The sequence below is a fragment of the Electrophorus electricus genome, chromosome 22 (genome assembly GCF_013358815.1).
Source record: "Electrophorus electricus isolate fEleEle1 chromosome 22, fEleEle1.pri, whole genome shotgun sequence".
Taxonomy (NCBI): Eukaryota; Metazoa; Chordata; class Actinopteri; order Gymnotiformes; family Gymnotidae; genus Electrophorus; species Electrophorus electricus.
In genome coordinates this window covers 4,011,582-4,027,432 of record NC_049556.1, presented here as the reverse complement: position 1 = coordinate 4,027,432, position 15,851 = coordinate 4,011,582, and the positions used below count along the sequence as shown (strand labels likewise).

Here is a 15,851-nt window from a genome sequence, read left to right as displayed (position 1 = left end):
TTATTATGTATTCTCGTATACTTCATATTGTCTCACTGACCCTGGACTGTTCTAATAGGTTATGGATTTAGCAGTAATAAATCTTGCTCTTCTCAGCATATGCATCCGCCTCCTAACTGTCCCACATTACACAGGGTGGTGCCCTGATAAATTGATTGCCAATTTAAGTGTTCATGTCATTACAATAATGAAAGTAAATATACACAGAAGAGAGTTAATACAGATAATATAAAGACAGATAAAACAAAGAGAGAGAATAGGTGTGTGTGAAATACTAATCATTGCATGTAGAATCTCCCTCCCTTAGCTTTTGCCACCCAATATGTAAGCCTTCCATAGTGGAACACTTACATATTGCTTACATACCTGGTGCCAGTCCACTGTAACTGGGAGGCTACTGCAGGCTAAATTAAATTAACAGGGAATCTCTGAGTTGCAGTGGTCCGCAGAGCTTTTTCACCAACCACTGTCTTATTGCCTTGTCGCTAATCCCTGTAAGGCACAAAGGCTAAGGGAGAAACCTTGACCAAGTCATGGAGGAATTCACTGATTGGCCAGATATGCACTTAGCTATTCATGGTGCAGCCTCAAAAGCACTTGGTATGTCAAGGAAACCTCACCAGGACTGGTTTAATAATAACACTGTTGAAATCCAATCATTCTTGTAAACAAAACATGAAGCCCACAAAGCTGTCCTGTCCTACCCTGGAACCCTCCACCATGAAGCAACTTTAACTAAGGCAACAACTGGTGGTGGCAATAGCGCAAGAAATTCAAGAGAGCAGTGCAAAGCCCTGTATATAGCCTTCATTGACTTCTGTAATGCTCATGAGATGCTCTGGTTTTCCCATGAAAAAGGTTAAACCTTATAGAGAGGCACTACCATCTCTTTCTGGTTCTTTCTTCATTGGCAAGACATGGACAATTAACAGCAAACATCTGAAAAAAAACATTTAATTTAATTAATCGAAGTAACCGTGAAGTCTGAACTAACATCTGATCAATGTTACCATAGTAACAAATTCAGTCCACTTCTTTCAAGTAAGTCACATGGCCTAAAATAAAAGCAATCAATTCCTTCTTGTTAAACTGTGGAAAAAAAATTAAAAATTCTAGACGTAACCACCAGAAGGATGGTTTGCAGTTTTGTAATTCCCTTCTAAATTCCAGAGGAATCCAGCAAAGATGATAAACTTGGACAATCATCAAAATCATCAAAAAAAAAAATCATTTAAACAGCACAGTTTAGTTAAGAACATAGTTCTAATAGTGAATTGCTATTTGAAATTATTTGTGATTGGTCTTCAAACCATTTTTGTTTAGATCATCTTAAACTCAAGATTTGTGCACACTGGAAGTTCTCTCTCACCTCTTTGCATATCTTTCTCTCCTATGCAAGCTGTCTCTCACCATTCAACACCATCTCACCATCCATCAGGAGAACTGAAAGACATGAACACCACCACCAGAGAGGAGCCAGTATTATGCCCACATCTGGGCTTCCTTGGCCCTCCTGTGGTTGAACATGTGGCTCACACATCAGCCTCCACAACCACCTGAAGTGGCACCAGCATCAGTAGCTCTGAACACCCATCCCAAGCCATCATCATTGTGGGACATGATGGACAGCAGATCAATTGTGTGTGTGTGTGTGTGTGATCTGTATCTACATTGAAAAAGTGATGATTTCAAATCAGTGTCACCAGTTTACACTGTGGATTCTCCAGTCCAGCCCAGGGCAGCTTCACTCCTGAATCCTGCAGTTCATTGTAACTGAGGTACAAATATCTCAGACTTGAAGAGTTTAATCTGAGAACTGAGGCCAAAACTGTACAGCTTTGATCTAACAGATTACAGTCATATAACCTAGGAAAGAAATGTTGCTATATCAGAACACTGATATCTTAAGCACACACACACACATACACTGCTTCACAATTGATTTTGTACTTTATTTGTTGTTATAGTTTATTTGTTGCCAGATGGAAAAGTGGTGCAAGTGTTTTCAACTTGTTTCTCCCTGTGTGTTTGTGTTTAAGATTTTTAAGAGAATGAAGAGAGAGCATAAATGTGAGCACATAAAAGAAATAACTAAATTTTTGTTACAAAGTCTGAGACATGAAAACTTTGAATATAGTATTAAATCTAGCAAACTCTTATCAAACCCTATAAAAAGAAAAAAAATACCCTCAATAATTTCAGTATTTAATAACAACAGGCAAAATTATGAGCATCCCAGGAGAAATTAATGACACATTCAGAAATGTCTTTGAAAAGTTCAGACCACGACACAAAATTGGAAGACATCACTATCAAAACTAACAAGAACACAAACACTAGAATATAGTAGATACTAGAAGATACTAGAAGAATCAATATCATTAGAAGAATCTTATAAAGCCCTTATAAATTAAATGGCCAACAATAAAGCACCAGGACCAGGCAGCTTCCCTACAGTTTTACAAACATTTTTGAGCAATACTAGTACCACTCTTCAACAAACTAAAAATGAAAACCAAATGAAATTTGAGAATACCCAGGGATGAGCATTTCCATCCACCTCAGACCTTACAAAGATCCTGCTGTATCCTCCAGTTACATCTATCACTTATCAATACTAACACAAACATTAGAAGTATTAGTGAACAGAATCCAAACAGTTATCCTATAATTTATCCTTCCTGACCAAACAGGTTACATCAAAGGCAGACACAATGAATTACGTATGCTGGCTACTTAACCTGATCAGATATGCTACAGACCAAAAAACACAAACGATTGTAACTTTAAATACAGAGAAAACATTTGACAAAGTCAATTAGAAATTGATACTTAAACCAGATCTAAAAATAACCTCACCAACCAAACAATGGGAAGAAGATCTATTGGTCACTTCCATTGCCAATCTTTGGACACAAATATGCACAAATAATTACTTTATGATCACCAGCACCAATCTACAACCTCTACAAAATAAATTAATCCACAGAATACACTACACTGGAAAAAAAGATGTTTAAAATTGGGAGCTAGGATTCACCAGCTCCACATTGTAAAACCACATAGATTATCTTATTCATGCCATGTGACACTGCACACCCATAAAACACCAATAAAACCCATAAAAAGATGTGATCAATCTGTTAATACCTGCTTAAACATCACGATGCTCCTATCCTCACTCCTTTTAGGAGACACATTAACAATCAATATTATGAAAGAATCCGATACTGCTCTACTTACAGCTGTAACCATCAGAAAGAACACTATCCTCATGAACTGGAAATCAAAACACACCACTGAAAAAAATATGCACTTCCATCAAAAGCAGAACCACTCAATACACAATCTGGACCCGGTTATTACAATAGTATTCACTACAATAAATCAACACCTCTCACAAAGTAGGTACACTGAAATCAAATACCAAACCCATACCACCCTATACATAATGACAACAAAACACTTCCCTCCATGTTCACAAACTCACGTTTGTGAGTTCACGTACACACACACACACACACACAAACACACACAGACTTCTATCCCTGTATAACAATGATATTTAACATCTATCACAAATATTTTATAATATAATATATATCTATATGTATAATTATGTTTAGTTTGTCTATTGGTTTGTTCATGTTTCCATGACCTCCCTCATGAATGATGCATAACTACAAATAAAGTCTCTTTAATGAACTCTGAAGAGGTGTAGTGGTGACAGGCCAACAAATGAAGAAATCAGTCACATTGCTGAACTTTACTGCTCATTTAATATAAGTGCAGACTGGCAGGGTTGCCTGTATATCACTGCTAATATCCTGGTAATGATGCAGTGTTGCCTGAAATCAACGCTGTGAAAGAAAACTGCAGACATCTGCAAAACTGGACATCTGCAATGAGTACAGTATATTAAACCACAGACTGCTTCTAATGAGGTACTATTTCAACCATAACCCCTTGTAATTTGGCTCCAAGGCATGAAAATAAGAAATAGGATTGGGCCATACAATGACTGTATTGGGGACAAGATACACTGACAAACTATGATAGAGATAGTGACTGTTTGTGTGTGTTTGTGTTTTTGAAAGTGAGATACACTGATAGGCCTGTGTGGGTGTGTGTGTATGACAAAAAGTTTAAGACTTCTGTCTGTGTGTATGTGAGATTTGTATCCACAGTAAGAAAGTGATGATCTCACCCCAGTGTCTCCAGTTTACAGTGTGGATTCTCCAGTCCAGCAGAGAGAAGCTTCAATCCTGAATCCTGCAGTTTATTGTAACTCAGGTACAGATATCTCAGACTTGAAGACTTTGAGCTGAGAACTGAGGCCAGAACTGCACAGCTTTTCTCTGTCAGATAACACCTACACAGTCTGGGAAATAAATAATTATATAATACTGATATCTCACAATTGATTTTGTAGTTTGTTGTTGGTTGCTATAGTTTATTTGTTGTTGGTTTCATGCTATTTCAGAATACAATATTAAATTGTTTTTGTAGTTTTTTTGTTTGTTTGTTTTTTTTTGTTTTTGTTTTTTTGTTTTTTTTGCAAATGTATTGTCTGTGTTCTCTAATAATATTCCCTGTGTGTGTGCGTGTGTGTGTGTGTGTGCGTGTGTGTGTGTGTGTGTGTGTGTGTATGTGTGTGTGCATGCACAAGTGTGTCAGAGAGGGAGAGTTCTGTCTGTATCTGTGTGTGAGAGACATGTCTGTGTATGTGCAAAAATGTGTTTGTGTTCTAACACACACACACAGTCACACACACAATTTGATTTTTTACTTTATTTGTTGGTTATTTTAGATTTGATTTTGTTTTTTCCTCAATGGTAATTCTCAAATCATTTTCCCTGTTTGTCTGTCAGAGAGTCATGAGATCTGCATGTAGTGTGAGGAAGTGATGATTTCACCTCAGTGTCTTGAGTTTACAGTGTGGATTTTCCAGTCCAGCAGAGAGCATCTTAACTCCTGAATCCTGCAGTCTATTGTAACTCAGGTACAGGGTTCTCAAACTTGAGGAGTTTGATCTGAGAACTGAAGCCAGAAATGTACAGCTTTTCTCTGTCAGATTACAGTCACGCAGTCTGGGAAAGAAATGATGATATATCAGAACACTGCTATCTTAAACACACACACACACACACACACACACACACACACACACACACACACACACACACACACACACACACACACACACGCACATAAATACACTACATCACAATTTATATTGTACTTTATCTGGTTCTTAAACACGCTCATAGATTCAGAGTTGATTTTATAGTTTATTTCGTGTTTGTTGTTTTTTTCCTTGTTTTCAGGGGTTTTCTTTTTTGCAAAGGTAGTGCCAGAGTTTTAATAAAATTTATTCCTCTGTGTGTGTGTGTGTGATCACAATGAGAACGTAATAATCTTACCCCAGTGTCTCCAGTTTACAATGTAGATTCTCCAGTCCAGCAGAGAGCAGCTTCACTCCTGAATCTTGCAGTTGATTGTCACTGAGATTCAGCTCTCTCAAACTTGAAGAGCTTGAGATGAGAGCTGAGGCCAGAACTGCACAGATTTTCTCTGTCAGATTACAGTCATTCAGCCTAGGAGAAAAATGATAATATATCAGAATACACACACACACACACACACATACACACACACACACACACACACACACACACACACACACACACACACACACACACACACACACACACACACAACTGATTTTATACTTTATTTGTTGTTGGTTGTTTTAGGTTTGGGTTTATTTTTTCCCTAAAGGTAATTCTCAAATAATGTTCCGTGTTTGTCTGTAGGAGAGACATGAGATCTGCATCTAGAGTGAGGAAGTGATGATCTCACCTCAGTGTCTTCAGTTTACAGTGTGGATTCTCCAGAGCAGCAGAGAGCAGCTTCACTCCTGAATCTTGCAGTTTATTGTCATTCAGGTTCAGCTCTCTCAGACTTGAGGAGATGGAGATGAGAACTGAGACTAGAACTGCACAACTTTTCTCTGTCAGATTACACCTACACAGTCTGAGAAAGAAATTATATTTATATATATGAGCATTGCTATCACACAAACAGAGATAATTTCTCCCTCTGTATTTTGAGTGTTTGTGCACATGTGTGTACATGTATATGTTTTTAAGATCTTTAAGAGAGTGAGGAGAGAGCATAAATGTATCCAACAATACATTTATTTTGTCTTAATTCAAACACTTTCTTTTTGCTATTTCTTAATTAATTCATTTACTAAACCACTTAATTCAGGCTTATGGGGGTATAAGACAGAAATCAACCCTGGATGGGTAACTAGTCCATTGTATAACACACACAAACACACCACATATTGATAATGACAATATGAGACTGAGTGTATATGAGACAGACCATGTACTTGTGTGTAAAAGAGTATTACAGCAGCTAGTGTGTGTATATGTGTGTGTGTGTGTGTGTGTGTGTGTGTGTGTGTGTGTGTGTGTGTGTGTGAATGAAAGAGAGAGAGCGAAGTACAGTGGGTTATGTGTGTGAAAGAGAGGAAAAGAGACTGATAATATAAGAATGTAATAAGCAGAGATACAGTGACTGTGAGCATGCATGTTTAAAGGGAGAGGAGTATTGTCTGTGTGTGTGTGGGTATAAATATACAATAATTCAGTAACTCACTCTAGTATCTCTAGTTTACAGAGTGGATCCTCCAGTAGAGCAGAGAGCTGCTTCACTCCTGAGTCTCCTGGTTTATTGTTGTTCAGATTCAGCTCTCTCAGGTGTGATGAGGGGTTTGACCTCAGAGCTGAAGCCAAAGCAGCACAGCCTTTATCTGTAATACTGCAGTTAGACAGCCTGCAGAGATAAGGAGAAAAACTCCTCACACTTACAGCTCAAATAGCATACACATGCAAAAACACACATATATACACAATTTGAAAACCATACAGTGTGAGAAAGTGAGAAATAATTATATATCAGGAACACTGTTCAAATACATACACACACGCTGTCCAGGTATCACACAAAAATTAATAGTGCACAAACCATACAGTCTTTACAATCTCTTCATCACACAAGAATAAAAGAATACCAGAACATCAGTCATATTTCCTCTTGCACACTCACCCATGTATGTGCACACATACACACTGTAGTGGAGGACTGATCATCTCCTTTTACCAGACAAAATTCTCAAGGTGTTACAAACCCCAGGAACCACACTCAGCCCCGCACTACCACGCCTACTTGAACACCCCCCCCAACTGATTCACCAGAGTTCTAGCACACACCTGATCCTCATTCTCCTCATTACTGCCCCCGTTATAAGCTTCCCTCCTCCCACGTTCACATCGCGAAATATTGCGACTCCATGGTGCGTACTGAGCATTCTCAAATCTTGTTTGTCTCCCTGGTTTTTGACTTCTGCCTGTTTTGTTAGAGCTTGTCTCCCGCCTGACCCCTGCACACCCCCCAGACTCTGCCCCGTGTTATCGACTCTGGAATGACCGACCACGAATACCTGCCTGCCCCGCCCCCCAGGACCTGTTTTAGTTTAGTAAATAAAACCTCTTGCAATTCAATCCCCTTCCTTGTGTGTGTGTTCTTTTGTGACACAGGTTCGATTTTTTTCTCCTCGTCCTAGGACTGTCCAAGTTTCACAATGAACAGGATAACACTTGGCTCCAGCAAGTTTAGTAATTACCTATAAACAAGATTAAAATTTAAAACAGAGACCAACTGCCCTCTTTTTCACTGACCTCAGGAGATGTGAGACTTTTCAATTCCCATGCATGTTTCTAATGTTTAAAACACTGTTTTCAGTATACATTTTTCTATAATACATTTATAATGCTACATATTACATATAACAGTATAAATATGAAATTTGGTTAGGGAACTCCTTCATATGCTCAGTAACTGATCATTATGAATTCTTTCATTGTTCCATCCTGCCTGTTAAACTCTGTGGTTAAACAGACATTGTTGGTTATTTTAGGTTTGGTTTAGTTTTTTCCCAATTCTCAAATCTCAAAATGTTTTTGTTCCGTTCACTGTCTGCATGCCTTTCACGTGGATCCCTTTCCCATCCGCATCTCGTCACACTTGTTCATCTTTACTGCAATTTAACAATCATGCAACTTTATTTATTTGAGAAAAAATAGGAGATGGAAATGGAAAGTTGAAGAGAAATGAATACATTTAAGAACCAAGATAATTATTTCTCTTTTATTATACACTTTTGTACACACAGGCTTTCATTTTAGATAATGCCCATTAACAGTACATTAATAAACATTTTCAAAGTGCTTCTTTGTTAACTCCATCCATGGAGTCTGGAAAAGTCTGGGAGGTCCCACAATAGTTGGTAGTTGATTTGACTACAGGGACTATTAAGGGTCATATACAGATGGCTGAACCCCTTGGAACACATGCCGGAATCAACATTTCACTTTGCATTTTTAAGCAGTGGTAAGAGGTTAAAAGAGATTTAAAGTGTCTCATATGTTTAATAGTTTTGTGGTGTGCTTGGTGGGCACTGCCTTTAGTCAGAGGAAAGGCATCACAGACATTTAAGAAGCACTTAGGATTAACAAGTGGGTCTGCTCACATATTAAACAGTGTTTTCCTAGCCTTAGTTATAGCCTGCTTTCCCGTTTGCCTTCATGTATTTTTGTTTGTTAGTCATGTATCCACGTTCTCTCTGTGTTGGCTCTATGACCCTGGACTGCCTTAACGACTCTGGTTTTGGATTTTCCCTGAATAAATCGTGCTCTTTTCCACACATGCATCCGCCTCCTTACCGATCAATGTTACATTAGGGTATAGGCTACATTACTTATTAAGGAGTTCAGGAAACACAAATAAATAATCATACAAAGAAGTTAGTCTTATGATGCTTTTGGGAAACTCACCTACAGGGCAGTAATGTGTTTATGAATGAAAATACTCACACAGCTTTTCTGGATGCTATGACCACTGGCAGCAGTCTCAGTAGACATTCCTCTGATGAGTCAAATTTCCTCAGGTCGAACTCATCCAGCTCCTCTTCTGAATTCAACAACACAAACACCAGAGCAGACCACTGAGCTGGAGAGATACTGGCTCCATGGAGACAATGGTCTCCTCCTCTGCTCAGGTATGTTTGGACTTCCTGCACTAGAGAATGATCATTCAGTTCATTCATACAGTGGAACAGATTGATGAATTTCTCTGGAGAGGGATTCTCCCTGATCTTCTCCTTGATGTGTTTGACTATTTCCACTTTGCTGTGAGAGCTACTTCCTGTCTGTGTCAGTAGGCCTCCTAAGAGAGTCTGATTGGACTCCAGTGAGAGACCCAGAAGGAAGCGGAGGAAAAGATCCAGGTGTCCATTCTCACTTTGTAAGGCCTGGTCCACTGCATTGATAAGGAAGGCTGACATTGTTGAGCTTTTAAAAAAATTGTCAAAGAATCCTGTTTGCTGTTCCAGAAAACTATTATTGGAGGTGAAGCAGAGAAATGCATATAAAGCAGCCAGAAACTCCTGAACACTCAGATGCACAAAACTGAACACCTTCCCTAGGTGCAGCCCAGACTCCTCTCTGAAGATTTGGGTACACACTCCTGAGTACACAGACACTTCTTTGACATCAATGCCACACTCTTTTAGGTCTTGCTCATAGAAGATCAGGTTGCCCTTTTCCAGCTGTTGGAAAGCCAGTTTTCCCAGTGCTAGAACACTATTTCTAGTCTGATAAGGATCAATGTCAGTTTTACCAAGGTATTTTCTGCTCTTGTGTTTGATCTGAAATATCAGGAAGTGTGTGAACATTTGAGTCAGAGTCTTGGGGATCTCTCCACTCTCTGCTTCACACAATATTGTCTGTAGAACAGTCGCTGCAATCCAACAGAAGACAGGAATGTGGCACATGATGTAGAGACTTCTTGATGATTTAATGTGTGTTATGATTCTATTGGCCAGGCTCTGATCAGTGATTCTCTTCCTGAAGTACTCCTCTTTCTGAGGGTCACTGAACCCTCGTACCTCTGTTACCAGGTCAACACACTCAGGAGAGATCTGATTGGCTGCTGCTGGTCGAGAGGTTATCCAGAGGAGAGAAGAAGGAAGCAGATTCCCCTTGATGAGGTTTGTCAGCAGCATATCCACTGAGGTCAATTCTGTTACATCCCACAAATTCTCATTGTTTTGGAAATCTAGAGGAAGTCGACACTCATCCAGACCATCAAAGATGAAAATGACTTTGTAAGCATCACAGTCTATTAATTTTTGTCTTGTTTCTGGGAAAAAGTTATGAAGCAGATCCATCATACTGAACTTTTTCTCCTTCATCAAATTCAGTTCCCTAAATGGAAGTGGAAATATGAAGTCGACATCCTGATTTGCTCTTCCTTCAGCCCAGTCCAGAACGAACTTCTGTACAGAGACTGTTTTCCCAATTCCAGCCACTCCTTTAGTCAGCACACGTCTGATGAGTTTGTCTTTAAAAATGTCATTACATTTGATAGTTATCTCCTCTGTTGCTGGTCTCCTGGATGCTGTCTCAATCTGTCTGACCTCATGTTCATTATTGACCTCTCCACTCCCTCCCTCTGTGATGTAGAGCTCTGTGTAGATGTCATTCAGATGGGATGAAGTTCCATACTCTGAGATTCCTTCATTAATTCTGTTATATTTCTCCATCAGTTTGTGTTTTAGCTTTTGCTGATGTACAGAGACTACCTCTAATAAACAGAAGAACATGATGATTAGTATTTTACTGGATAATTAATAACTGTGATGTCAAAGTCAGTATTCTTATTATTAACAAGAACTAAAATACTTTGCCCAAATACAGTGAAACAAAATTTTGTTAAAGTGCAAGAATAAAGCCATGACCCAGATCTCTTACTGGTCTATAGTCTGTTAGCGAGGTCTGTTTCCTCCAAGTTCCTCAGGACGTGCAGTGTGATCTTCAGCACCTCCAGTCTGACACTGCTCTTATCCTCCTCATCCTCCACCTTACTCTCAGGGCATGCTGGGTAATCTGGATTCAGTAGCTTCTTAAACCTCTTCAGCTCCTTCTTTACCAGAGAGATGACTTTGTGCTCCAGCTCCTGATAAGCAATAAGCAGCAACAGACAATGATAAAAACACCATAATGTTATGGAGAGATGAATTTATGATGTGATGGAAAAAACAGTCAATGTCCACTGTTCACTTTTCTTCCAAAAATACATAATTTTATGAATTATTAAGAGGGGGCACCACTCTAAATATATATAAAAACTATCAACTATTATTGGTTAATTACCAAAAGTTTTTTAACATTATATCAGTCTAGTTTCTGAATTAGTTCATATTTTGTGTCATGTCAGAATACCATTGCTTCAAGTATACTTGCCACGATGGCCAATTTAATGAATAAATGTGAAATTTATTGAATAATGAACAAAAATATATATATATTGACGTCGTAAGACAGGTGATATACTATAGCAAACTTGGCTCAGGTCCACAGAATTCCTAAGAAATGACAACGGAAAGAGAGAGGAAAGGTAAATGAGAAAACAAACAAAAATAAAAAAAATTGAAATAAGATTAGTAGGGACAAGCCTGATAATAAAACCTTTTGCGTAAGCCATAAGACCGAGACTTGTGTACAGTTTAGCTAATGCTCACATAGCCAAGGAACTACTACTAACTAATGGAGAATTGCCTGACAAGGGGAACATTTCCTATATCTTAATGCTGTCTAGACTAATGAGGGAAGAAATATAAATCTACACCAAATCGCCTATAAGAAGTTCTACTCATTTACAGGCACCCAGAGCATATGAATGGAAGACACCATTCTTACTTTTGGGTTCAGTGAGGGGCTTGACTGGTCAGTTCACTGACAAAGAGGGTCGATAAGCTTTGGTGTGGCTGAAGCCGAAGCGAGTGTGCACCACCTAATTCTGAATATCTCTCTGCGTTGTCAGCAACAATAATCCAATGCACAAGTTGTTCTGAGCCAGTGAAACAGGCTGGTTCATTTTGTTTGGAACTGCTCTGAGCTCTACTGAGGTTTCCGAGCGGGTGTGAAGGTATTCCTAGTAGCTTGCAGGTGTTCATGCTGGAGCATGTCCTGGATGTAGCTATGAATAAACTAAAATTTGTTAAACTAAAACTAATTACTATTGGCCAAACAGAACTAATCTTAATTCTACCAAAGCCAAAAGAGGATATCTTTACTTTGACAGAGTAGTGGAAAGATAATTAAATGATAATTATAAGTTTAGACAGACTAACAAACTGGATATAAGACAGACATGTAAAATAAGATGATGTTCCAAACACATAATTCTTCTCATGAGAGGTTCAGACTTGAAGTTACTGATGGGGAGCTCCAAAAACTATTAACTTCTCTGTGCTATGAAGAATTACTAGTCTCATGGTAGGAGATGTGAGAATAAATTATTCCTGGGTCTATTAATAATAATACATTGTATTTAAATTGTGCTTTTCAAGGATCCAAAGATGCTTACAATAGCCAGTAGAATAAAAAAAGCATATTAACACATATTCATGCTTTCTTTTTCTCGTGTCTGGCTTCAGTGGAGTAATTTAACATAAAAAAAAACAAAAAAGAGAAAGAGCTAAATAAGACAACTAGGTAGTGATACATTGGTTATGGGATAGATGAAATTTAAGCCATAACTAGTAGTAACAATTTTATCACACTAATTTCACCTAAGCCCTTAGTCCACTTATGTCTAATGGAAAGCATTTAGTTCTTACATGCAATTACATTGCATGACTTAAATAGAATGATAGCAGGGCATAGGGAAGAACGATAGAAAAAATAAACCATCACTATTTCACAAGCATTATATTTGTCCTAATATTAATGGCTCAAATAATATTTCTATGTTTATTATACTTGAGATGATAGCATAATCACCGAATAGTACATGTGTAATGTAAATACTACAATAATTGGGGTAAGATATGGGTATAATAATTTCATGAATTGTTGTTGGTCTGTTTGCCAGGCTTGGCAGTTTTGTCACCAAACGAGGAGACATCATCAGTGCAGTTGTTGGTGCTTTTTCTCATTGAATGCATGTATTTATATAGAGTTTCTGTGTGGGTCAATATTTTGATTCAGCATTTGCATGAGAAGTGCCATTGTGATTGACTGAACCTTTGAAATTCATGCGTAGTGGTATGCATTAGTTTGCTTTTGATTGGACAAAGGAATTTGTTGCCGCCACTCATAATCGCCTTAGGAAATATGACAAGTGTTTGGACCAATACAAGGATGAATGCACCAAAACAATAGGACCACAACTCACAGAAGACCTGAGCTTGTCAATACAATTTAGTTTCCAATTCCAAAATGAATAAATGTGCAAGTCTACAAAGCAAACTGTCTAAACTGATATGTAACAACCAACAACACCTAAATGACGCTTGGATAAAGGACATCTCCAATCGACAACTTACAAATGGAGAAAAGCAGCTCCTTGTCAAAGGACTCTTTGTGCTCCCGTACAAAAAATTGTACTCCCGTCAATCAACCCGAAATTATGGGTAGACTACGTGGATGACACTTTTGTGATTGTAAATTGCAACGAAGTTGAATGACCACACAAACTCCTGAACAGCATTTCCACTGAAATCTAATTTACCATGGAGACACAGTATGACAACAAACTCCCATTCTTAGATATCCTCGTCACAAAGGCCAAAAAATAGAAAATTGCGCATATCTGTTTACAGAAAATCAACTCATACAGATCAAATCCTTCAATATAACAGCAACCACCTGAAATGCCATAAACAAAGCTGCGTAAAATCATCATTCTAAAGAATAGATTCCCACTGCAGCACCACAGAAGCAAATCAAGAGGAAGAAAAACACCTGTACAGAACCTTCTTGAAGAATGGGTCCAAGAAGCTTCATCAGGAGGTGCCTGCAGAAGAAGACCCCTAACCCACAACCTGAACAAACATTTCCAAAACCACATGACAGCATGGCAACCCTCAAACATTTACCTGACACTTTTTATCCAAAGCAACTTAGAATTATGACTGAGTACAACCTGAGGTTTAAGGGCCTTGCACAGGGGCCAAACACTGGCAACTTGGCACCAGCTGGGCTTGAACCTTCTGATTACTAGTCAAGTACCTTAACCACTTTGCTACCACTGTCCCTTCAAACCGACCACAACTTTGAGATCCTTACTATCAAGACCAAAAGAATAATGACATAAAGAAGAAAGAACAAAACGTAGTGTACAAAATTAAATGTAACAGCTGGGACATGGGTCAAACTGGAAGGAAATGATCAACTAGATTGCACGAACATCAACTGGCCATGAGAAGACATGATCCTCTTTCATTAATTTCAGTTCACAAGGATCAAGAAGGACATCAGTTCAATTGGACTACGACAGCAACTGTGACCCAAGCCAGCTCAAAAAAAGAAAGAGTTCTAAGAAGCTTGATTTTCCACAAATCAATCATTTAACAGACACATTGACATTGACCCAATTTACCAACTGTTATGACTTAAAGAAATAAGACATCAAGAACAATAATCGAATCACACAAATCGAATCACAGAATCGATAATCACTGAAGAGTTCACCCTCCCATTCAACCAGGAACTTCCAAAAATAGTAACCTGAAGAACAACCAATGACAATTCAGATAAACAGACCATGGTACAACAAATTCCTTTGTCCAATCAAAAACAAACTAATGCATACTAATACACATGAATTTCGAAGGTTCTGCCAATCACAATGGCACGTCTCCACTACACTGTTTAACAATGTGATGTATCTGATTGAGTTAAGACACACACAAAAAAATAGTGTGGTTTGAGAGTAAGGTAGAATCGACAGAACAAAACAAGTCAGGAAGATGAACACAGGGAAATGCTTGGTATGCACAGATAAACCATGGCAATACAATGACACGCTGAAAAGACAAAATAAAAGAGGAACAAGTCTAAACAATTAATAACTAGGAGAGGTGGGGCATGTGAGATGGCTGTGGTTGAGGACTGGCAGGAGTGACAGGTGTGCTGGTGGACTGAGGTTGATGACAGATCTAGTCTGGGGCAGGGAGCATAACACACACACACACACATATACACACACACACACACACACACCTTGAATATGGACTCCACAATTTTTCCGTACATGAGTTCTGGTTCTGATTTCTTCTTTTGTACACTGTGGACAAACACAAGCTTAATGGGAAATACGTAGTACTTCAAACCTGCACAACACACATTAAACACAACATCAGACATTTTACACATTTTACATTTTGTTATGGACACTTTGAGGAAACAATAGAATTAAAGAGATAAAATGAATTTATGCATTAGAGAGGTTGGCTATTCACACTATCCATGTTTACATGCACACCAGTGGTCTTATATTAGTCTAAGGCTGTAAGTCTTAATTAACTATGATCATGTAAATTACAGTGTGCAACACAGTGTCTTCATCAGCCTAAGCTTTGCCTGATTAAAATGTGGTCCAAGTTGATATTTGTTTAACTATTTGGACATGCAAACTTTTGATAAACTGATTTAATCCCCTAAATAAGTGTTCCTCATTCTTAGTGTTTTTCTGCTACTACACACTTGTTGCAGCTCATGAAGGGACTTATAAGTTGTGTGAGTTTGATCAGGTGGGACTTTAAGTGAGTAACACTGTCATAAACCAGGAAACGATCCTTACCTCTCATCAATACAACACTCTTCACCTCTGAAGTGATATGGAGGGTCCATTGATATATCACTCTTCATGGACACACAGCTGCGTTCAGTTGAGTCTGATCTGTTTCTCTGAATCAGACTTAAACACACCAT

General features: G+C 38.4%; 1 protein-coding gene across 1 annotated transcript in view; it reads right to left on the bottom strand.

Annotated features, from left to right (window-relative positions):
* The window catches only part of LOC113590177 (NACHT, LRR and PYD domains-containing protein 12-like), a 65,169-nt gene extending 49,318 nt beyond the window's left edge, over positions 1-15,851 (bottom strand). Inside the window, 5 exon segments of the mRNA XM_035521725.1 lie at positions 6,670-6,846; positions 8,946-10,716; positions 10,884-11,088; positions 15,141-15,250; positions 15,746-15,851. Of these exon segments, the coding sequence (XP_035377618.1) occupies positions 6,670-6,846; positions 8,946-10,716; positions 10,884-11,088; positions 15,141-15,250; positions 15,746-15,851 (2,369 nt within the window).